General features: G+C 38.8%; 1 protein-coding gene across 2 annotated transcripts; it reads left to right on the plus strand.

Annotated features, from left to right (window-relative positions):
• The first annotated feature begins 509 nt into the window (after positions 1 to 509).
• Positions 510 to 24,913, plus strand: LOC109426597 (iron-sulfur clusters transporter ABCB7, mitochondrial). 2 transcript variants are annotated; one of them, XM_019702131.3, is made up of 6 exons: positions 510 to 674; positions 2,405 to 2,624; positions 14,882 to 15,242; positions 15,299 to 15,453; positions 15,513 to 15,679; positions 23,319 to 24,913. In XM_019702131.3, exons 1-6 carry the CDS (start codon positions 546 to 548, stop codon positions 24,750 to 24,752), a joined length of 2,466 nt encoding a protein of 821 aa, XP_019557676.2. In that variant the 5' UTR covers positions 510 to 545; the 3' UTR covers positions 24,753 to 24,913. The 2 variants fall into 2 exon arrangements, with proteins under 2 accessions (XP_019557676.2, XP_019557677.2); XM_019702132.2 differs by having other exon boundaries at positions 513 to 674; positions 15,119 to 15,242.
• Positions 24,914 to 25,300: the final 387 nt, after the last annotated feature.

Below are 25,300 nucleotides of genomic sequence, written 5' to 3' on the forward strand. Positions count from 1 at the left end.
GGGCGACCGCCGTCAAATATCAGGATTGCCAACTGCCCGGCGACTGCTGTCAGCTCTCTTTGTCGCCGAATCTGGCGCTGGGTCTTCGGCGCGGAAACCCAAAGGTGGGAATAAAAGTTTGGGGTTTGCGCGCAATATCTCCTGTTGCTGAGCGCGAGAAAAATATTAAAACAAGATTTTCACCCATTAATGGGAATGTGCTCGAAACATGCAAAAGAGCAAAAAATACCCTTTATTGAAAATTTTGAAGTACCCTCTTTTTTGACAGTTTCATATATTTGTCGAAAGAGGGTATTTTTTACTCCTTAAAGAGTAGAGCTGGGTTCGCAGTGTAATTAAATAAATTCATCACCGCATGCGATTTTCTGTGTACCAGGCTGACTTAAACAGGACGCTGCCATAACTTCTACCCACTGCTGCCGACCTCGTTGATCATTTTAGCAAGACACACGGATCGATATTTTTGAGCCGCTGCAAACAAACTAATCGATCAAACTCACCGCTCATCCGTCACCGCGCGAAGTTGCGAACCCACCGTGTGAAAAATGGCTGCTCTGCTGCAAGTTACATCAAAACAAGTCTGCGGCTCGAATCGAATTTTGCTTGAAAACCTGCGCAAATCTTTCACGAATCCGGCCGTGTGTGCTACCGGAATCTGCCAGCTATCGAGTCGGGTAAGTGGTTTCCCAGGAAACGGCAGTCTGCTCCGTTAAATTTTATGCATTCGATCCGTCCGTCTTCCTCCGCGCGAGACGCAGAGGTGACACCCGCCGAAGGGAAGAAGAGATGCGAACCCTGAACGTTCTTGATTTGGATTGGAAATCAGCTGATTGATAACAAAACTTATCACCTACTTTCAGACTGAGACGAACTGAGTCATCTCTTCTTCCTGCCTTCCGGGTAGGACACGTGCGATTGGCTTCAAATTGCACCTGGACTTAACGGTGTCGCAGTGTCGAGTCGATCAAGGTCTCGCGACTTATGTAATTCACGGATTTGTTTACCGCAATCGAACGACGACGACGAGCAACCTAAAATGGGTCGAACTGGCCGGTTGCGGAAACGGCGAGACGGCGGTGTCGGGAATCCGGCTCAGTGTCTGGAATATGTGGAGCTGTACCGGTTCATGTGCAATTTGGGCTGGGAAAACCAGGCGGAGCTGAGAATATCGGACTTTCCCGAAACTGGAAAGGGGCTGTATTCGAAGAAGCAGATCGTTGCGGGTGCCACTATCGTTCGTCTTCCGTTTGAGGCGCTGATAAGCTTAAAGAACATCGAGGAGGATGAGTCATTCAAGGAACGATTTGACGTTTCGGTTGTAGATGGCCTCTCCAAAGGAGACATTCAATTTCAAAGCCTTCTCGCGTACTACGTGTGCTACTTGTGTCTGGAAGAAGAATGTGGCTATTCTGCTTACTTAAAATCACTTCCTAAGGAATTCACGACGCCGTACTTTTGTGCCAAACAGGAAATGGCGTGCCTACCGGACACGGTTTTGAATAAGATGGTAGAACAAAATACGATCATCAAAGCGAACTTCTTGAAGATTGACAGCGCATTGCAGAAACATGCAACAGGATTTGTAAGCTTAGATCTATTTAAGTGGGCATACTTCGTTGTCAATACAAGAAGCGTCTATCTAGATCCCAAGTACGCGAAAGTATTCCTCAATGGCAGGAAGTGCATGTTTATGGACAAACTGTCCGATGAGCCAAACATGGCCCTGGCCCCGTTTCTGGACTTTTTGAATCACGATAGTGGCGCAAAAACCACGTCACAGCTCTCTCTGTCCTGCAAAGCAATCGAAAAGAAATTGTCCAAAAATCAACCGCTAGAACTATACTACGAATTGATAAGCGAAGTTGCCTTTCCTCCATACTCTCAGATATTCATCAGCTATGGAGTACACAACAACGCGAAGTTACTTACAGAATATGGATTTTTTCTGCCGGACAGCTACCAAGACTACCTCGAAATCAGTCTGCAGGACATTAACGCGTTCATCAAGTACGACCCCGAATTGAGACCGCTCAAAATACATCGCGAAAAATATTGTTTCATTGCCGAGCACCACCTGGAAGAGCAGTTGTTCTTCATCCCAGGTGACCTGCTAAGCCACAATCTAGCCGTCTGCCTCACAATTCTCTTCGTTGAACAGAACATCCACCAGCTCAGAACGGTCGCCTTCGGGGAAATTCCACCCCTAGAACCCATCCGCGACATTGCCATCCGCCTGCTTGACTACAAACTAAAAGAATATCAAACGTTCTGCAATGCATTGGCAACTCTGCCCTCTCAATCTCCCTCCGGACGGACATGCCACGTCTACATGGACGAATGCATAAAATTTCTCAATAAAATCAGAGCCAAACTCGGCTGATAACCCACCTATTTACCATTCTAGAACTTTTTCTCACGATCGAAAGAAACACCATGCTCGTGGAGGAAACACGATTTACCGGAATGTGGAAAGCACCACTATCGCCATGCGGTATGGCTAAATGACGGCATTAGGGCCGCGAGTACCAAAGCCGGTGCATCGACGCCGGTGGCGCCCCAACAACCGTCGACGGCTCTAGGATCGAATGTGCTCGGTGGCATCTTCCAGCGGAAAAAGAAGAAAGGTAAGACATTGTTAAGTAGGTAGTTTCTAAACACTTTTCTGATTTTATTTTGGCCTTGAATCAAGTAGTTCATGTTCACATATGTATTATAAGATAGAGCTACTTTTCTCTGAATGCTCCGATTTCCCCGACTAACCCGTTTCCGACCAAAAGCCGATTAGTCATTGGGGTTGGCTTCTTTAACGGTGTTGAGAAAATTCCATATTCAGAATTTTCATGCCAAACTGGTCCGAAATACAAATTTTCATTTATTTTAATGAACCGATTTCGAAGGAAAAAATTTGTATGGAAGAGATTAGTTGGATCATCCCTCGTCGGATTATGTACTGGGTGGAGCTGTCAAGCAGTTGTCCAGCTGTTAAATGGTGGTATCAGAAATCTCTTTGGAAATTAAGGTAGGGTCTTGTACCATTTGGGCAGGTGTACCTATTTTGGGCACTTGCTGCTATAACTAAGTCAATTTCAAACGGATTGATTTGAGTTTTTGTATAGAGTGAGCTGTCTAACTATACAAAACTCAAGTCAATCGGTTTGAAATTGACTTGGTTATAGCGACAGGTGCCCAAAATAGGTACACCTGCCCAAATGGTACAAGACCCTATTAAAATCAAATTCTAAAAATCCGAAAAAAATGTATTGGCTGGGCTCAAAAAAGTCTGAACAGCTGTATAACGCCTATACCTATAAAATAAAGAAGGATGTATAAGATGTTTCAAGGAAAAGTGCCATTCGGGGAAAAGTGGCACAACCAAATCTCATACAAAATTTCAATCGCTATGCGGAATACGGAGACGCAACCGATCGCACCCAAATTTTGCACAGTTGTTTTAGATGCTAAAATAAGTTGAAAAAGCTTTGTTTGAAAATAAAAATTGACCTTGTTGACCCAGTCTAATGCTTACTAACGTTGTTGAATCATCAGAAAATGTAAAGTGCTAACGTGATTACTAGCTTAGTTCCTTTAATCGGTAAATATCAATTGTTCAGCAATTGACTAGATTATGGTGAGGGCACCAGTTTTTACTTTCGAAACATCCCATTTTGCCTCGTATTTTCACGAGCAAAAATTCAAACACCTATCGACCCATCAATCGCATTGGTCTGAAAATGCTACTCGGTGGTCACTGCGAGTAAGCATACAACAAGTAGCATACGCACCAACTTGTGACGTAGTTGGGGGGGGGCGAGGACTCTCGAAATCAATGAAATTCGAAAAATATTGACGCAGTTCATCTTATTTAGTCATATTCACGTAAAAATTAGAACATTGAGCTGAAAAAGGTTGAATATTGATGTGTCTCCAGATTTGTGCTCTAGAAAATTCGAGAAAACTGAAAGGCGCCCATTGTTTGTACTTTACCAACCTTGTCCTCAAGTAACCATAGATTTGTTTTAGCAGATCAAGTTAGAATAGTTTAGAAGGGTGTCCTACGTTATGTTAGGTATGGACCTCAACCGGAATCGCTCAAGTTATTTCCGTTCACTGCATTCGTTTATCTTGACCGGAATAGTCAAAAAAATTAACACAACAATCTTCATTTGATTTGACTTTTTATCTCAGCTCGGTACTGGGTACTGTATTCTCACCAGCTTGGAATTATATTTTCCCGGTACATAAGTGATTTCGACAACATACCGTTACACCAGTGCTTCCCAAACTGTGCGCCGCGGCGCCCTGGTGCGCCGTGAACATCTCTCAGGTGCGCCGCAGGCTCTTGAGCAAAACACAAAGAATAAGCTCTTATTATTGAAGACAGCACATATTATTTGTTGTTTATGTTTTATTTAGTAAAACTAGTGTCATCTCACAGATTTTTTTTGTATTCTATACCAATGTCGTGCCTTTTTGAGAAAGACTAAAAAAAGTCACTCAAAGGGGTTTTCCCTCTTCTAAATTTTCAACTAAAAAGTAAACATTCCAAAGTCCACGAATGGTTTCCGGAATTTCTAATATTATAATGAAACATTTAGATTTTTACAAAGTTTTTAAATTTTCGGATTTTTTAAAACTTTTGTAAAGACTCTGAAATAGTTATTTTTTTATGATTCTGCTTAGTTTTTGATATTATCAATAGCTTGTAATTCAAAGTAAATATTTCAACAAATTTTTTTGAAGTTGTTCGTGTATGCCCTGCATACGACGAAAAAGAGAAATAGCGCGCCGCCTATATTTCACCTGCAGAAACAACACTTGTTCGTCGACAGTTGTTATTCGGCTAAAAAGGGGAACTATTCGTTAACCATGGCGAACAACCATCTTCCGGAGACACCCTTGTATAAAAGGAGATCGAGAATGTTCATCGATCTCTTTTCTGCCGCAAAGCACCATCTCGGCGCCATCACGTGAAGTGGATCTTCGTACACCCTGAGAAATCTTTAGAATTGAATTAAACCAAATTAAAGTATTAAGGGGCGATTTCTTCACCCTGGCTTAAGCGTTAAGCCAGGTTTAACTGTATGGGTAAGCCTGTCTTACCGGTTAAGCCGAGGTGAAGAAATCGGCCCTAAGTGATTTAGAATTAAAATTAATATAAGTTGAAATTCGTGTAATAAAGTGGACTATTTAAATAAATCGTGTGACTACAGTGAAATCAAGTGCAATAAAATCAATTATTATTTTGAACTGCTGATACCGAAACAATTCTGTGCTAGTTCCTGGGAATTCAACATCCGGCTAAACTACTCCGTTGCTGCTCGCTGTGCTCTCGACAGAAGTTCTTTCCATAATATTGACATCTATAATTACTGTCAATCTCCAGGCAGGGTTGTTACAACAGCGCGGATTTTGCGAATTTCGCGGATTTCGCGATTTTCGCGGATTTGGGGCGGATTTACCCGTGGAATTTGGCCCTCGCGCGAATTTGGCGCGGATTTGTTTTTTTAGTGTGTATAGCGATAAAATTGAAAGATTATCGACACTTGATAATAAAATTATGAAATGTGTTTGTATAAATTGCCAGGTTTGGATGTTCAAATGCATTTAGCATCACTACTAGTCGATATATTTCAAAAATATGTTAAACTAGCTGTCTCCGGCAAACTTTGCCATGCTTACTGCGTTTTTTAACGTTTCAAGTACAAGTCATAAAGCCGACGCGAATCGGACGTTTCGTTCACGAGTTATGCGTAGTCCTACGTATGCCATTGCATTTATACATACAGTGTCAGACAAAACAATAAGACCACCTGTCATTTTTTATACAAAATGGCCAAGTTTGATGATATGGCACTCGATTTTTAGTGAGCCGATTTGGTTGAAATTCTGGCAACCGACATGAATTTACGGGAATTTTGATTTGTATTAAATTGATTGAGTTCTGTTCACTGCTTCCAAAGTTACAGATATGTGAAACGACAAAACAATGGTACCACTTTCAGGTTGCCTTTACCACAAATAACCATCATAAAAATCTGATGTTATTGTACATCTGTAACTTTGTAACTTTAAGTAGTGAACAGAACTTAATCAATTCAATACAAATCAAAATTCCCGTAAATTCATTTCGGTTGCCAAAATTTCAGCCAAATCGGCTAACTAAAAACCGTCAAACTTGGTCATTATGTATGGAATAGAACCGGTGGGCTTATTGTTTTGTCCGATACTGTATAAATTTTGACACCAAATTTTTATGATGGATATTTGTGGTCAATTAAAAAAAAAAGTCCCCAAGTTTAAATGGCATCCTTAATTTTAGTAAGTATGTACTTGTTTATCAATCATCAAGTATCAGATACTCTCATGTATCATTTGATAACACCGTTCAACACTAAATTTTGTTATGGGATGAGAAAAAAAATAACAGGGGTTTGGGACCCCAGAAGTGTCATAGTGAAAGAATTTTTGAAAAATATTGGACCGGGCCTTCACAGTTTAAGACCGAAGTTTGTATGGAGAACTTGGGGTGTTCTATTGATATGGGCGTTAGAACGGGATGTGCATATATTTAGGCGTTAGACAATACCAAAACAAACCTGAATACCGAAAACGCCTGAATATATGCACCATACGTTCTTATGCGCGTATCAATTGGACAGCCCAAGTTCTCCATACAAACTTCGGTCTTGAACTGTGAAGGATCGGTCCAATATTTTTCAAAAATTCTTTCACTATGGCGCTTCTGGGGTCCCGAACCCCTGTTATTTTTTCTTATCCCATAACACCAAATTTTGTGAAATTTTGTCGAGCAGTGTTATGGCTATCTGAAAGTGGTCCTATTATTTAGTCGTTTCGTATATCTGAAATTTTTTATGTAGTGAGCAGAACTCACTCAATTAAATACAAATCAAAATTCAAGTAACTCCATGGCGACTTTCAAAATTTCAGCCAAATCGATTCACTAGAAACCGAACATCACATCGTCAAACTTGGGCATTTTGAATGAAAAAAATGCTGGTGGTCTTATTGTTTTTTTTTCCGACACTGTAGATGACAGTTAGGTCGAACAAAAAAAATACAAAAAAGCAAGCGGAACTTTGTGACTGGTTTCTGTTTTCTCATCTCTCTAAAATAAAAACTCTCAGTTTTGAGTAGCGCCCATGCCGCACAGGGACACACATTTTTTTAAATTGCTCGTACGCTCACATTTTTGCAAAATATCAATATTTTTCGGTATTTGAAGGTGGTTTATAAACCCAGTGAGGTTACTATGTCGAAATTATTGCAATATACATGCTCATGTGAGCGTACGAGCAATTTTTAAAAAATGTGTTTCCAACACAGTCATGTGCGGCATGGATGTTTACTAAAAATGTGCGGGCTGAACACATTTTTGAGCGTAGCCGTTTTTGCGTGATCCTTCTCTGGGCGGATTTTGGAGCGGACGAATGTGCTTGAGAAGGCGCTGTGTGCTAGTAAAGAATTAAGAGCAAGTTTTCATTTTGGTTTACTACATTTTTTTACGCTTTTCATCAGCTCTTCAAAATGTTTCTCTGAAGAAGTTGTGCAACAATTCCTACAATATTTCATCTACGAGTATTAAACTGTCAAAGAACACAAGTCTCTCAAAAACAATAAAATTTGTTTCCAGGAATTCCATTCATCAGAACCCGAAAGACTAGTTTCGAAAAAATCTGTTCGAATCACCGGTACAAAAGTCACCTGCTATATATTTTTAAAAGAGATTTCTAGATAAATACTTAGTTTATCTTGGGAAAAACCAGTTGATGGGAATCCTAGAGAAAACTTTTGAAAAGGCATATAAATCATTGCAAGAGTTGATACTGAAAACTTTAGCGGCAAATTCTTGGGAATCTCTGCAGGCATTCCTGGATATATTACTGCAGGAATTGTTGGAGAAACTCCCAATAAATCCTGGAAAACCCTGTAAGAATTTCAATGGACTCCAGCAAGTAAACTTTTCAAATTTTCCACATTGTCCTTCTAAGATTTTCCCAGTGATTACTCATTGTAAGGGATGTTTTCCAGGTATTCCCCTGGGAAAGTTCCTCACTGAAGATTCATTCAAGAATTTCTAAGGCATTACTCAAAAAAATCGTAGTGATCTTTTATAAGAAATCTTTATGAGGATACTCTCAAAGTCAAATTCTCTAATTGGTTTAAAAATTCTTCTAAAAAATTTGTATTCGGGTACTGTCTCCAAAAATGTTCATAAATTCTTAAAGAAAGTCTCCATGTTTAGTTTATTTCAAAGATTTCTTTCCAGAAATATATTTATTTCAGTTCCCTTTTAAATTTCTCCAGCTTTTTTTTTTATCCCACGAATCCAGTTCCTAGTTCTGGGCATGTTTCTCCTGAGATTTTGTCTAACGATTTCTTATCAAAAATTAGCTAAACAATTTAAGGGATGTTTTTGGCAAAACAAAATCGGGAGTTTTGCAGAAATGTCTTCAATTTCAAGCTGAAAGCTTACAATAATCGAGATGATTTGATTGATTTACAAATCAAAATTTCATTCATCAAGCACTCAACTAGTCCATTCCAGTTTAATGGATTTCTTCAATAACGTAAAGTAAAATAACACAAATTTATCATCACACTTTCGCGGATTTGGCGCGAATTTGATTCCAGAATCGCGCAAATTTGGCGCGGATTCAAATTTGGCTCGCGCGGATTTGGCGCGGATTTTTTTCCACCCTTCTCGTAACAACCCTGTCTCCAGGTCATCGTGCTGTCTCAAACGTTCCGGGACGATATTTTTGCTTACATCACTATCATATATTATTTATCGTAAAAAAGTCTGAGACTAATTATATGTCGATTTTATCCATGATTCTGAAACCCGTCTTTTTTTGAGTTGTGTTGCTCCGCATACAAAAAAATAACCCCTCACCGTCACTCTCAGCCGTCTTGACAGCTTCTGAATAATATTTTTTTATATATATTTTCTCTAAAATTTGGTAGTCTTCGTGCTTTATTCAACAAACTTAACCCTTATGTGGCCGACAGGGTACCCGGGTACCCAGTGCCCATTTAAAAAGCACGGTGTAGAAAAAAGCTAAAAGTTTGTCGGACACATAACGGTTAAAAGCTTTGCAATGCAGTCCTCCAGAAACCTAAAATTTGTGTTAAGTTCTGTAAATCTCCAAGCAATTTTTCTTTAAGGTTGAAGGATTCGTCATTGATATCATCGTCATCATTGAAATTTCGAAAGCAGTTTTCTCGTTCAAAACACGAATATTCTTTATGAAATTGTATTCACTGCATTCCACTCTCTACCTGAAATACAGTGAATACATTTTCATTACGAATATTTGTGTTTTGAACGAGAAAACTGCTTCCAAAATATCAATGATGACGATTATATCAATGACGAATCCTTCAACCTTAACCTTCCGTAACTCGCGCGGTTGACTACCTGCGTCAGCACCACGCTCATGCTGAGTACAAAAAGCGAGAGTTTTTCAACGTGTTGTACAAAATACAACAGCGCGATCGCTCGTGGGTTAAGAAGCATTTTCAACATCTATTTTTTCAACATTAAGAAAATATGACATTGAAAGATTTTTTTACGATTACTATTTGAAATTTTGAACTGAAGGTGTTAAAGTTATTTAAATTCTATGTGAAAATTTGCTGGTGCGCCGCGACATTTTTGAAAATTCCCAAAAAAATTGTGAAATTGAAATCCCAAAAAGTTTGGGAACCTCTGCGTTACACTATGCCGCAGTATAATTGGAATCACTATATCAGAGGAATGAATTATCTGATTTTAAAATTGAATCTACATTCAGTTCAACCAATCAACACTGCAAAGCACGTGCCAATGCTTCCTGGAAGATATAAACCAAGCCCAGGGATTCACATCGTGAACTTGATTCAACAAAAAAACATTGTTGAATTTGACAGCTACTGTCAATAGTGGTTTCTGCTTTTAGTAGTGTTGCGTGTACGTACACGCTGCATTGCACGAACTCCACTTGAGTTACTGGTTGAAAATAGTAAACAAAGATCAGCTGCGAAACCACTATAGAAGATAAACCAGTAATTTTGTTATTTTAAAAAATATATCTTTTAGGACAATAAAAATATAGCTTTAAAACAGTAACATTTATTTGTTGAAACAATAATGCATTTCGTATTTAATCAAATGATATGTTTATTAGCGTGGGTCATCGGAACCGTTTTCTCAGATCAAAGCTTTTTTGGTTGAATTGAAAATTGGGTATCCAATTAGCCTAGTGGTTAAGGCTATGGATCGCCAATCCGGAGACAGCGGGTTCGATTCCCGTTCCGGTCGGGAAAATTTTCTCGACTCCTTGGGCATAGTGTATCATTGTACTTGCTTCACAATATACAAATTCATGCAATGGCAGGCAAAGGAAGCCCTTCAATTAATAACTGTGGAAGTGCTCAAAGAACACTAAGTTGAAGCGAGGCAGGCCAAGTCCCAGTGGGGACGTAGAGCCACAAAGAAGAAGAAGAATAATTGAAACTTGTATGGGATTTTATATGGGAAAACATACATTTTTGCATTTTTGTCATAAGTTGGAAAAGTTTGTCTGAAACTTTTTAACCGATACCGTAAAATGATAGCCTAGGATGTTCTGAAAAACTTTGTAGAAGACCGCAACGCGATCTGATGCTTATGAAAATAGTTATAACCAACGAACCGCATGCATGTGTTTATGTTTTATCATGTAAAGGAATAATAATAGCAACAAAATCATGCTGTTTCGGCAAGCAATGCTAACGCTATAATTTTTTTTATTAGCATCAGATCACTTCGCGGTCTTCGACATAGTTTTTCAGGACTCACTTTCAGGTTTTCACTTTATAAATTACATGGTTTTAGGCAAAAATCGAACTTGTCCTGAGAGAAATGCAAAAAAGTGTGTTTTCCCATGTAAAATCCCATACAAATTTCAAACGCGATGCGCAAAACGTAGACACAACCGATCGTGCCCAAATTTTGCACACTTATTTGGATCCTCAAATGGGATCAAAAAAGCTTCGATCTGATGGGATACCATTGGTATGGAGGAATAAGTTCACCGAAGACGTCGAGACGAACCGAGGCAAATGAGCACTTTTATCACACTTTTTAGGCGTATCAAAAAAGTGTGATAGTCCAATTTGGGATGTAGCCAGAGCCGTAGCGTGCGGTTGGCCAGGTTGGCCCCCGCCAAGGGCGACAGCCTCAGAGGGGCGCCGAAAAGGCCTAAGGTTAGACAAAAATAAGATTATGCTATTGTTTTCTTGAATGTTATCAAGATTTCAACATTTATTTTTGTATAACGCCAAGGACCAGGGATCGAATCCCACTCCCGACAAACTCACGGAATGTGGGTTCTTCCTTCGGAAGGGAAGTAAAGCGTGGGTCCCAAGGTGAACTAGCCTAGGGCTAAAAATCTCGTTAATACAGATAATAAAAAAAAAAACATTTTCAGTATCTATGATTGATAGTTAGTTTTTTTTTTAAGTTTTTCCATATTCTCAAAAAATCAGAATTCTCTAGTTTAGTTTGAACATTTACCATGATGTCTCCATGGAATTTATATAATATTCTATTTTGAGAAATTAATTTAAGGAAAGCAAAATCAATATGCTTTCAAAGTTCTAGTGAAAGTTCTTTCTAAAAGTTTATTTTAAAAAAATCCTAAACATCTTCACAAGAGAATGTCTTCAGGCTACTTCTAAGGATTTTCTACGCATTCATTTAAGAATTTCTTTTATTCCTTTAGAATTTCAAGATCTAGGATATCTAGAAATTTATTCAGAAATTAGTTAAAAAATTATTCCTACTCCTCTAAGGATTTTATCAGATAATCTTCCGAATTTTTTTCAAGGAATTTCAGCATATATTCCCAAATATTTTCAAAGATACTTTCAGAAATTATTTAACAGATTCCTTCAAAAAATCTTCAAACTTCTATTCCTCAATACTATTATTCCGCAGTTATTTTTCCAAAACATATTCAATTATTGTTTCTTAATTTTGCAGAGTTTCCTCCAGAAACTCTTATGGAGTTTCCTGCATAAATATCTTTAGGGTTTACTTTGAAACTGTAAATTTCCTCAGTTGTTCCTTCATAGATTCTTATAAAAATCCTGCAGGGATTCCTTTAGAAATCCCTCCAGGGATTCCTTCAGAAATACCTCTGAAATATTTTTCAGAAAATCGTTCATATTTTTAGTTAATTAACTTAAGTTTCCTTTAGGAAGTCTTGTATAAATTCCTTCATACGCTTACAAAATCTTTTATTCATTCTTTTCGAAATTGTTTCATGTTCACTAGAGATTGCTCTATGAATTTCTGCTAGAAATCCCCTAGGAAACTTTTCATGAATGTTCTCGTAAATTCCTCCAGAAAACCATAAATTTGGAATTCATTCAGAAATTTATCTGAGTATTCTGTTGGAAAATCTGCCATTGATTTTAAACAAAAGTTCTCCTAAGGATACTTTTAAAAGCCTTCCATGGATTCCTTAAGAAACTTCAACAGAGATTCCGTTAAAAAATCTTCCAAGTCCTGTTTCAGAAATTCTTCTGGTGTTTTTTCACGAACTACTCCAAGAATTTCTGCAAGAATTACTCCATGAAATCCATTGAAGATTCTTGCTGATATGTCTCCCAGATTTCCATGTGCATCGTATATTCCAGCAGGAATTGCTTCAGTGATTCCTGCTTATTTTCATTCTGTAATTCCAGCAGGAATTCTTCCAGAGATTACAACAAAAGCTCAAATGGAGATTTATTTGGGAATTCTTCCTGGTATTTATCCATACCCATGGTTCATCTATGATTACTGATTTTTTTTACAGATCTACTGGAAAATATTTTGATAGAACCAATTGAAAACGAAATTCAGTTGAACAAAAGTTTCAGAAAAGAAAAGAAAAATACTGTAAGAATTCTTGGAGAAATTCATGCATCATTTTTGTTATGAATCTGAAATTTCTCATTATTGTGCTGATCTTAGTGAGATTCTTGAAATGCAAAATATGTTCCTACTTCTTTCGTATAAGAGAAATAAATTTTGGAAAAATTCTGGGCAACTCACATTGAAATTTCCAAATAAAAACACTATAAAAAATTGGCGTGAACCACCGAAATCAATCTTTTCAAGAAATTTATAAAAATAAATTATTGCAAAGTTTTGCTAATCAACAATGTCCAATTGACGTGGGGCGCCAATCTGGCTGCTTGTCAAGGGCGCCATGGGACCACACCACGGCTCTGGATGTAGCCTGCAATGTTTCCCTGCGTGATGTATACTGCCCCTATTCGCATAACAATCCCATGTTTGCTGGGTATCCTATTCACATGGGACTGTTGTGCCCTATCATTATTAAATCTGTAAATCACTTTGAACATTTTTTTTATCTGTATTAACGAGATTTTTAGCCCTTGGCTAGTTCATCTCGGCACCCAGGCTTTACATACTTCCCTTCCGAAGGAAGAACTCACATTTTGTGAGTTTTTCGGGAGTGGGATTCGATTCCAGGTCCTCGGCGTGATAGTCAAGTGTTCTAACCATCACACCAGACCCGCTTTTCACTTTGAACATTAATTAGGGTAGGACGGGGCAAGATGGCCACCCGGGGCAAGATGGGAGGGGTGCTCACTACTTTTATGATAAATTTTGCCCAAACAACTTCATAATCCGTTAGAATAATGTTCATCCTGTTTGTAAACCTGTTAAAAGGTACTTCATAATGAACGAATTAAAAAATATCGTCAAATAAGTCGATAGCGTGGATTTTTAGCATTTTCTTATAAGAAATCATCAGAATAAAATAAGGTTTTTTATGTCAGATTCAAATTTTTACCATAATTTTAGTTATCAGCTAACATTACTAGCTTACTGCAAAGCATTTTAATTTACATTAGAAAATATTTTCTAAAAACAAACATTAAAATTTATTCAATTTTAGTTATTTACCTATAGTGGGGCAAGATGAGCACCCCTGATGGTAATATAGAAAATATTTTGAAATTATTGTAATCCACTCAATAGTGCCGAACATTGGTTTCTGTAACCTCTGCAACTATTTGGTTGAGTAAATTTCTAAAAATAAGCAACCTAATGATCGTTTATTGTTTTTCGGGTCATTTTGTATAAAGTATTATAAAACCGCATTTTTTTTCAATAATCGAAAAAAATGATAATTTTAGAACGTGATACCATAGCTATACACAAGGTTCACTATATCAATCAGTGTATGACCAATTTATTGTTGAAATATTGTGATTTTAATGAAGTGCTCTTCTTGCCCCGTAGCATGTTCGAACTGACCATAAAACATCTTTTTTGTTTAGTCAAATAAATCATCCTTATTGTGAATTTTGAACCCTCCCATGTTTATGGGTGATAGAAAACAAGATATAGAAAAGAACTACTGAGCGGTACTTTGAAAAATTGTGTTAACTTTCAATAAACTCAACGTGATCCTTAGGGTGCTCATCTTGCCCCGCCCTACCCTAAGAGATTTTGAGAAGTGAACATTTGCGTATTTTAATATTTTAACTCGTGATTCAAACTAGGCCATAATGTATTATATCAAAATTAGCTCCTTTGATTACTAATATTTATACTCGTATGTTCTAGTTTGTTGTTTGTTGCTTGCACCCTCTCATTAGCCTTGTAGTTTTGGACCGTTAGTCTACTCACCTATGTAATTAGTATTCCATGTAGTCCCTTCCTAATAGCTGAGAATAATTGCTTCTGTTTCACCAACGCGAGCATCCCATCCGATCCCATTCCCCATTTCTTCCCCCACACACACACACAACTCGTTGATCTCGTCAGCTTAAGCAACTCCGGTCTCTGTTGTATATCTACTGCCCCGGTCTCTAGGTTTCCATAGTCGTTGTTCCCATTTGGCGGTACCGCTAGCGACGACGTTGCACACCTGTGCAGCGGCCAGTGGGTGCCACCGTGCCAGTAGTAGCTACGGTCCATTTCCAAACAGGGCTCCAGCCTTTCCTCTCCCGCCGCGGCAGCAACAACAACTACAACACGAAGCTCAAGAACGGTCAGGGAAGAAGAATAGCACTCCTCAAACAGAACCAATACGAACTTGTTTCCATCTAGGGCACCATCCGGCCTCGGGGGAGAGCATCGGTTCCTACGATGGTCCGGAAATCACCGCAGTCGACATGATTAAAGCGATGGCGACCTACATCTGGCCCAAGGACGACGCGATGGTGCGGAAGAGGTGAGTTCTCGAGTATACGATGAAATTCTGCGCTAATTATTCATAACAACTCCCAGAGTACTGATATCACTGGGTCTGCTGGGCGGAGCCAAGGTGTTGAATGTATGTGTGCCTTTCCTGTTCAAGATGGGCGTGGACAACCTGAGTACGCTGAGCATGGATACGGTGCCGGAGGCGGCAGCTTCGATGACGGTTGCCGTTCTTCTCGGATGTAAGATTGTTCTTTTTCTTATGTATATTGAAGAATTGATAAACACGACTTCTTTCCAGACGGTATTGCCCGAGCGGGAGCAGCCGGTTTCAACGAGCTCCGCAATGCCGTGTTTGCGAGGGTGGCTCAACATTCAATCAGGAAAATCGCCACCAATGTGTTTCTCCATCTGCACAATCTGGATTTGCAGTTCCACTTGAGCAAGCAGACTGGCGCGCTGTCCAAGGTGAATCCGTTTATTCGATTATTCTGATGTAGAAAAAGTTGAACAGGAAATTTCCAACAAAATATGATTGTCAATACCTATATGATACGTTGGGTTCTCTTCTTACAATCAGTAGCTTTACGAAGTCATGATGATATATCTCCAAAAACTACCAATTGTGTTCATCATCAGCTGGATATACTGGAATCGGTTCCGTTAGGGAAAGGGACGGACTCTCTAGAACCATATGCTGCTAGCTTGTAGTAGCTCATAATTCATGAATTTTCACTAGTATTCAATTCAAACATGGCGTTTGGCTAATAGCAAAAGACCTGGGATTTCTTTATGAATTTCTTCAGGATCGCTTTCAAAAATTCCTTCAAGTATTTCTTTAAGAATTCCTTCTTCAGGTTTTCTCCAGGAATATCTCCTTCGTGAATTCCTCAATGGGCGTCTTGTGGGGTTCCGATAGTGATTGTTTTAGGGCTTGTTCCAAGAAATACTTCAGGAATTCCTTCCACGATTCCTTAAGAAATTCTTATAGACACAAGAATGCATCCAAGGCGATTGAGCATCAAATGAATTAACTAGATAAAAAAAACTCCAGGAATTTTCAAATAGCATCAATTTCTTCCAGGAGTTCTTTCTGAAAATTCTACCAGATTATTAAAAAATGCATCGAAAAATTTCTTCCAAATTTTCTACAAAAAGTCCTTTTGAAGTTCATTCAAGTAGTCCTTCAATAATTCTCCCAGAAAATACTGCAGGCATAGATTTCTTCAGATTTAGTTTTCCACAGACTCCATCAGAATGTCTTCCAGGAATTCGTTTAAAAATCCCTCCTGAGCTGCCCATAATCGCATGGTTGACGTAACCGCCATTGACAATGTCGGCATTCCCAAGCTAATATCTATCACATGTGCATAATTGTGACTAGTTTTATTCAATAGAGCACAAGATCTAATCACTAGCTATATGTCAACGGGAAAAAAATCTTTAAGTTTTCATTATTCATTGTTATAATTTCAAAAGTGTATTGAAAACTACAGTGGCGCTTACATACATCAACTATGCGAATATGGGCAGTGAGATTTCCTAAGGAATTTCTCACGAGCTTACTTACGGGATTCCTCCTGGGGTTTCTTTATGAATCCCTCCAGTTATTCATTCTAGAATTTCTTCAGAGAGGGATATTTTACAAATGCCTCCAAGGATTCCTCCAGGCACTTTCCTTGGGATTCCTTCAGAATTCCTTTTGGTTTTTTTAGGAACTCCTCAGGATTTGTTCAGAGATTCCCTTAGGAATTCTCCTTGGGATTAGTTCTGGGATTCCTCCAGAAGTTCATCCACAATCTCTGCTTGGGATCTCTTCAAGTTTTTTTTTTTCATGAATTCCTTCTGCAATTTCTTCAGGAACTCCTCTTTTGTTTTTTTCATGAATTCCTCCGATTTTTTAGGATTCCTCCAGGAAACCCTCCAGAGATTCCTTCGGTAATTCTTCTAGAGATACCTCCAGGAACTCCTCTTTCGTAAGTAACGTTGACCTAACAAACTACCCCAAATTTTGGCCTTTAAGGCGAAACTGGAAGCCTTTTCTCATTTTTCCGGTTTTTGATTTTTTATTAAATAACGAAGCAATATTTTTAAAATCGGTTTTCGTACACATGTAGAGTATGGATCAAGGTATCTTCTGATTTTTTTTGAGGTGGAAAATGTTTTCCATTTTTGCAGAAACCATTTTTTTGTGAAATTTTGTTCAAAAATGGTTTCTGCAAAAACGAAAAATATTTTCCATTACAAAAAAAATCAGAAGATACCTTGATCCATACTCTAATTTCACAAAAATGGAAAACATTCTCCACCACAAAAAAATCAGAAGATACCTTGATCCATACTCTACATGACATGTAGAGTATGTAGGCATGTACACATTGTGCACAAAAACCGATTTTGAAAATATTGCTTCGTTATTTGATAAAAAAAAATCAAAAACCAAAAAATGAGGAAATGCTTCCAGTTTCGCCTTAAATCGCATGATGGTTTCTTATAATAAACATTGCGAAGCGATTGTTTACCATGTCTAAGCAAAATTTTGAAACACTTGCAAACCATTTATGAAAGGAACACTTAAATCACTACTTTTTTTTAATATTTTCAAAATGTATTTCATAATTATTATATTAGGTGAACGGGATTCCTCCAAAAATAACTGCAGGAATTCCTTTAGGGATTCTACCAGGAATTTCTTTAAGAAGTTCCTGAAGGATACTTCTCCAGTAATTCCTTTAAAAATTCTTTCAGGGACGCCTCCAGGAATTGCTCCAGTTATTATTCTTCAAGAAATTCCCACAGGGAGTCCTCCAGGGATTTCACCTAGAATTTCTCCGGGAATTCATCCAGGACGTCCTCCTGGTATTCCTCCAATAATTTATCTAGGCTTTCCTTTAGAGATTCCTCTCGGGTTCCTCCTGGTATTCCTTCAGGCATTCAAAAAAGTATTGCACCAGGAACTCTTTCAGGAGTTTTTTAGGCATTCCTCCAAGAATTTTACTAGACATTCCTGCTGGAATTCCTCTAGGAAATCCTCCAAAGATGACTTCAGAATTTCTTCCAGGAGTACTTCCATTTTTTCCTCCAGGAATTCGTCCAGGAGTGCCTGTAGAAATCCATGGATTTTTCTAGGAATACCTCCAGGAATTATCCAGGCATTTCTGGAGACACTCCCCCAAGATTTCCTCCCGGGATTTCTTCAGGAATTTCTCCAGGCATTCCTGCAGGATTTTCTCCAGGCATTCCTCCAGGAGTTCTTCCAGGAGTTCTTGCAGGGAGTTCTCCAGAGATTTTTTCAGATAGGGTAGAAGCTTCAGTTTTGGCCAGCCCGGAGTTTTGGCCATAGTGCGATATTCAGCCTGTAACGATTTAAATTGACATAAATTTATTTTTTACTAGTAGATTTCTAAGTAGATTTCTAAGTTTAATATCTATTTTGGCCAGGGTGCTTCTAATTTGGCCACTCCCATAAGAAATACACGTGATTGGCCAAACTAGAAACCAAAGCTGAGAATATGGCCAAAACTGCGGCAAGGCTTCTATTTTGGCCAGTGTCACTTTTAATACAAAAATCAAGTATGAGCATGATTTCTGCATTTTTCTAATAAAGTATGGATCGAAACCTTTCATTTAACATTGGTAGTTTTCATTGGATTATTGGCTATTTTTATAAAAATAATATCCCTTAGACTGGCCAAAACCGGTGCCCGCACCCTATTTCTCCAGGGATTTTTCTTGGAATTCTCACACGGATTTCTTCGGAAATTCCTCCGGGGATTCATTCAAGAAATCATCCAAGAATGCTTTAAAGAATTTTAACCAGGAATTCATCCAGGAAATACCCTACGAGTTCCTCCAATAATTTCCCCAGAAATTCCTTCCCAGAAATTTTTTCCAGGGATATTTTCAGAAATTCTCCTACGCATTCCTCAAGTAATTCCTCCAGGCATTACTCTAGGAACTTCTCCCGACATTCATCCAGGAATTCTTCCAAGAGTTCTTCTAACAATGCCTGTCTAAATTCTTGCAGAGATTCCTCCAGGAATTTCTCCAAATTTTTTTCTCTACGAATTCTAGGAATTCTTTCCTAATAATCAATAGATTTCTTAAGAAATTTCCCCAGGGATACTTACCAAAATTCCTCTAGGTATTTTTTTCACGAATTCATGCAGAGATCCCTCCAGGAATTCTTCCAGTAATTTCTTCAAGAATTCTTTCAGGAATTCCTACACGGAATCCTTCACGAATTCCTACAGGGATTCATCCAAGAATTTCTCTAGGGGTATTTCTTCAAGGAACTCCTCCCGTTTTCTGTATGGATTTTGTCCAGGAATTCCTCCAAGTATTTCTCTAGGAAATCTTCCAGGGATGCCCTTAGAAGTTCCTCCAGGCATTCCTCCAGGAATTTTTGTAGGATTTCCTGCACGGATTTCTTCTAAAATTTCTCCAGGGGTTCCTCCTAAAATTCCGCTAGGGATTTCAGCAGGAATACATTCAGGGATTTCTCTAGGAATTCTTCCAGAAGTTCTTCCAAGGATTTATCCTGGAATTTCTTCCGGATTTCCCCCAGGAACTCCTCTAGGTCTTCCTCCAGGAATTCATTGAGTATTTCTTCCTGGAGATTCTCCACGATTTTTTTCAGGAGTTCCTCCAAAAATTCCTACAAGAATTCCTCCAGATTTTTTTTCATTTTTTTTAAATTACTTCAGGAATTCCTCCTGGAATCCAGGGATTTATCAAGGAATTCCTCCAGGTATTTCATGAACTCTTCGCAGGGTCGCCTCCAGGAATTCCTGCATTTTTGTTAATTAATTCAAGGAATGCTAGAGGAATTACTTCAGCGATTTGTATAAGTATTCTCAAAAATAATTTTACAGTGTTGCATACATGAGGCTGGAAATTATCCCAAAAAGTCATCCAGGAATATTTTTACAATTTTCACCAAGGTATTTTAGGAGTTCATCCTCGGATTTAGTCAGGAAACTATCCATGAATTCCTTCAAGAATACCCCTGCAGCTCTTGCAAAGGAATTAATTCAAAAATTCGTCATGCGATTATATAATATCTTGAAATTTTTTATTTTCTCCAAGGAATACTTCTAGTAGTTATCCATGGATTTCTTCAAGAACTATTCCAGAGTTTACTCTAGGAGTTATTTTTAGGAGGAATGTTTTAATGGTGTTCCTTAAGGCGAAACTCGATCCATTTCTTCATTTTTTGGTTTTTGATTTTTTAAATATAAAATAGCGAGGCAATATTTTGAAATCGGTTTTCGTGCACGTGTAGAGTGTGGATCAAGGTATCTCCTGATTTTTTTTTGTGGTTGAAAATGTTTTCCATTTTTGCGGAAACCATTTTTTTGTGAAATTTTGTTCAAAAATGGTTTCCGCAAAAACGAAAAACATTTTCCACTAGGAAAAAAAAATCAGATGACACTTGCTTCGTTATTTAAATAATGAAAAATCAAAAACCAAAAAAAAACCCTGGCCAAGTTCGCAGGGTTTGACGGTATTAAAGTGAAGGTTATTGTAATGTAGTATTCTTTAGTGAATCATATCACCTTTTTAACACTTTAATGCGCCTCCAACGGTTCATCACGAACCGGCTGCTGCAGATGGAGTATGGCTGATCATATGTTTTTACATATTCATCAGACATGCTCGATAAACACGGAGGGACAGCCGGGGCTCAATAGATTCTATACCCAAGCAATAGTTCCAAGTTGGTTGGATTTGAGAAGGTTTTGAGGATCGTTACAAATCCTACTAGAAATATTATAGGTTTTGTAACAGGTTTTGAAAACTTTTTATTGCCAGTAGACTTGAAAATGCTGTTTGGGCTTTCTTTCCCACGTTTTTTGGTTGATTTTGATTTACTACTAAATTTACAATAATTTGAGTAATTTACAATAATTAAATATATTTAAATTACTAATTTTATCAAAACAAATTTGTTTTTTTTTTTAATATTACAATGATATCCAGTAATATTCTCTTTATATAAATCTGGTAAAATCAACCGAATAGTGGGAAGGAAAGTTGCAGTTGCAGCACATAATAGTGCTGATAGATTCGAAGCTAACGTGCGAACAATGGATTACTGCACACTCAGCGAAAAAAACTAGCGAAAATCATCGAAATACCTTATGAAAATTTGCTATAACTAATTCTTATGGATGGCATGAGAATCAGTGCTGAAAAATTCATTTCGTCATATCTAAATTCAATCACCTACAGCTCATTTCAGAAGCTTAACCTGAGAATATGGTATATGGAAAACTTGTGCGGCTAGACCAATTCTGCAAGAAAGTCACGGAAAAGCCGTCCTTTTTTGAATATTTAAGGTAAATGTCACGGACTACCTTCGAAAAATGCCTAATGATATTCACCGTGAATATCATTGGGATTTTTCGAAGGTAGTCCGTGACATTTACTTTAAATATTCGAAAAATAGCGATTTTTCCGTGACTTTCTTGCAGAACTGAACTAGCCGCACAAGTTATTCATATACTATATTCTCAAGTTCAGCTTCTAAAATGAGCTGTAGGTGGTTGAATTCAGATATGACGAAATGAATTTTTCAGCACTGATGAGAATACCTTATGAAAATTGATCGTGCTTGCTATGACAAATTTCATAAGATAGACATAATTATGAAAATAACAAAAAAAATCTTAAAATGATGCAGACTGGATTCGATCCATGAACGTCGGGATCACCGAGCCCGTGTTTTATCCACACGGCTACCGACGCTTGAGAATACCATGTTGCTAAACATGAATAAAAGCCAAGCTGTGAGACGATTTTACGTCATAGAGTGACCTTATGAAATTCATCCAAATCATTATGAATTATTTAAAGGCCGTTTCATAAGTTGGGCCTTATGGAAATCTTAAGGTTATTTGGCTGAGTGCATGATACTACTGGCCTGCTTGCTCTCACACATGGTTTGACGTTTGAGCGGTGACGACACCGCTCAAACGCCAAATTATCTTTGGGAGTGGGCGGGCCGGCCCAAGTTCGTACAGTGGACCATACTTTAACACTTTATTGACGTCAATGCGTTCGACGTGACATTTTGGACAAAAACTGATTGTTTCTAAGCTGAAGGACGTTACTTGTGTATGACTAGGCTGACATTTCTAGGTTACGGGGAGAAAATGACTTGGTTTATCTAGGTAGGACGGATAGGACAAATGAACGGATTGGCTCTGTTTTAATAGTTAGGTTGTTTTCGTTTCTCGTATCATTGGAAGCCCATGCATGACATGTTCAAAACTAGTGTCTATCATTGGGGATGGCGCCAGTGCTGTAGGTGGCTACCAACATAGGTGTTATCGCAGTAAAGGTTGTTGTCTTCAATTGGTATTTGACCATAATTATTTCAACTATACATTTTACATAATATTTCTTGGAGATAGCATAGGCACAGTTGTCAACATAGACAGCATTTTGTGCTATGTTATTTCCAAGAAGTAATAGCAAGGATATAAACATTCCTGGTGCTTCAGGTTTCGCGGGTAAGGATTTATTCTGATAGCTTCATATACTTCACATGACTGAGGGTAGACAGACATGACTAATACATCTACGGGAGGGAAAATGCAAAATTTTGATTAAAACTACTTAGGCACAATGTAAAAACTAGTGTTAAATTGGGCAACATAGCCTATTCCGTCTAAACATTGGTCTTGGTAGAGATGAAATTTGAATAACGGGTTCAGCCTTGACAATCAAGCTGTCACGCAGCTCCAACTGAAAACCCATAAAAAAAAAAAAAAAAAAAAAAAAAAAAAAAAAAAAAAAAAAAAAAAAAAAAATCAAAAACCCAAAAAAATGAGGAAATGCTTCCAATTTCGCCTTAAGAACGTCCTTCAAGTCCTCCAAAATACTGTCAAGGGTTTTCTTCATAAAATTTCCCGGGAATGACTCGAGGATTTCCTCCACCAGTTGTTAAAATTAGGCTGTCGATATGAAGTATTATTAAATAATTCATTTATGAATGATAACAAATTCGTTATACATTGTTGGCTGAATTTCTGGTTCGACGTTTTCCATGTAGAATAGACCATCCTAATGGTAATTACCTCCACTATTCTTCTATCCGCAGACAATTGACCGAGGATCCCGGGGAATCAACTTCGTCCTGACGGCCATGGTGTTCAACATAGTTCCTACGGTCTTCGAGCTGGCTCTGGTTTCTAGTATTCTTGGCATGAAATGCGGTGCGGCGTACGCGGCTCTCTCGATGGGCTGCGTCGGAGTGTACAGCGCCTATACTCTGGCCGTGACCCAGTGGCGTACGAAATTCCGGGTGTACATGAATCAGGCGGAAAACGAAGCGGGTAACAAGGCGGTGGATTCGCTGATTAACTATGAAACGGTTAAGTATTTCAACAACGAACGGTACGAGGCGCAGCGGTATGATGATGTTCTGAAAAAGTACGAAGCGGCTAGCTTGAAAACCAGCACCAGTTTGGCTTTGTTGAATTTCGGGCAGAATGCGATTTTCAGTGTGGCCTTGAGTACGATCATGGTGATGGCCGCCAATGAAATCGTGAAAGGCAACATGACCGTGGGGGATTTGGTCATGGTTAACGGGTTGCTGTTTCAGCTATCGATCCCGCTGGGTTTCCTAGGGAGTGTATATCGGGAAGTTCGGCAAGCTCTGCTTGATATGAGGACAATGTTCACCTTGATGGGGGTGGAAAGTGCTATTCAGACAAAAACGAATGCTCCTCCGCTACAAGTGTGTCGGGAAACGGCTTCGATTGAGTTCAAAGACGTTTGCTTCAAATACAAGCACAGCAACGCCATTTTCGATCAGCTTAGCTTTACGATCCCTGCCGGTAAAAAGGTCGCCATAGTCGGAGGTTCCGGGTCAGGAAAGTCCTCCATGGTACGTTTGTTGTACCGGTTCTTCGAACCAACTTCCGGTCAGATTCTGATCAACGGACAGGACATCCGGGACGTTGACCTGGATAGCCTGAGGAAAGCGATTGCCATCGTACCGCAGGATTCGGTGCTATTTCACGACTCCATCCGCCACAATATTCACTACGGAGATCTGTCCAAGGATCAAGTGCACGTCGAGGAAGCCGCCCGAATGGCCGATTTGCACGAATCCATTCAACGGTGGCCGAAGCAGTACGACACCCAGGTCGGCGAGCGTGGCCTTAAATTGTCCGGTGGGGAAAAACAACGAGTGGCCATCGCAAGAGCCATATTGAAAAATTCCCCGATTCTGATTTTCGACGAAGCGACCTCGAGCCTCGATTCCATCACGGAGCATAATATTCTGAAGGCGCTGGGTCGTGCCACGGAACACCGTACCAGCATTTGCATTGCCCATCGCTTGTCGACGGTTATGGATGCGGACGAAATTCTAGTGCTGGAGAATGGCCGCATCTGCCAGCGGGGAACCCACGAGCAGCTGCTTCACAGTGGCGGATTGTATACTAAGCTGTGGGATACGCAAAATCGGTTGTACATGAGTGGCGAACCAGCAGTTAGGAAAACTGCCGACGAGAAAAGCGATAGCTAGGCGCCAAGCGCGAAGGGCTTAGTGTTAGACGATAAGAACTTTATGAAAAAAGGATAATGAAAAATCAACCACTATTATCGTGTAAATATCTTATGGAATGTTTTATGTTGTTTTGCCAGCGAGGCTGAGTAGGTAAATAAAAATGTTGAACAAATATGTAACTATTTCTGTGTTATTGCTATCTTCATTATTGCCTGGCTTTAAAATATTCAAATGTTATAGAAGACTACGGAAAAAATACCACTTTTGTGCGTAAAGTGCTGCAATTTTTACTTGGCCAAACATAGGAAATCGATTCCGATCCGTGCAAGAAGCGTTTAATATTTTAATTATTGCCGTTAATGCTGTTCGCGCAGGATTTCTTCACAATGAGTTCTTGTTTTTTGCCAAATGTGGTACTTGTAGACTAGAAGCGGGACATTTGGCATAATGGACATTAGCACAATCGAAATTCATCCTTCTTATTATGCCAAATAACCGTTATGCCATATGACCCTTGTAGACTAACTTTCAGCTTTAGAAATAATGCTCCCCACATCCAACATGGC

Source organism: Aedes albopictus, chromosome 2 (assembly GCF_035046485.1).
Source record: "Aedes albopictus strain Foshan chromosome 2, AalbF5, whole genome shotgun sequence".
In the NCBI taxonomy this organism is placed as follows: domain Eukaryota; kingdom Metazoa; phylum Arthropoda; class Insecta; order Diptera; family Culicidae; genus Aedes; species Aedes albopictus.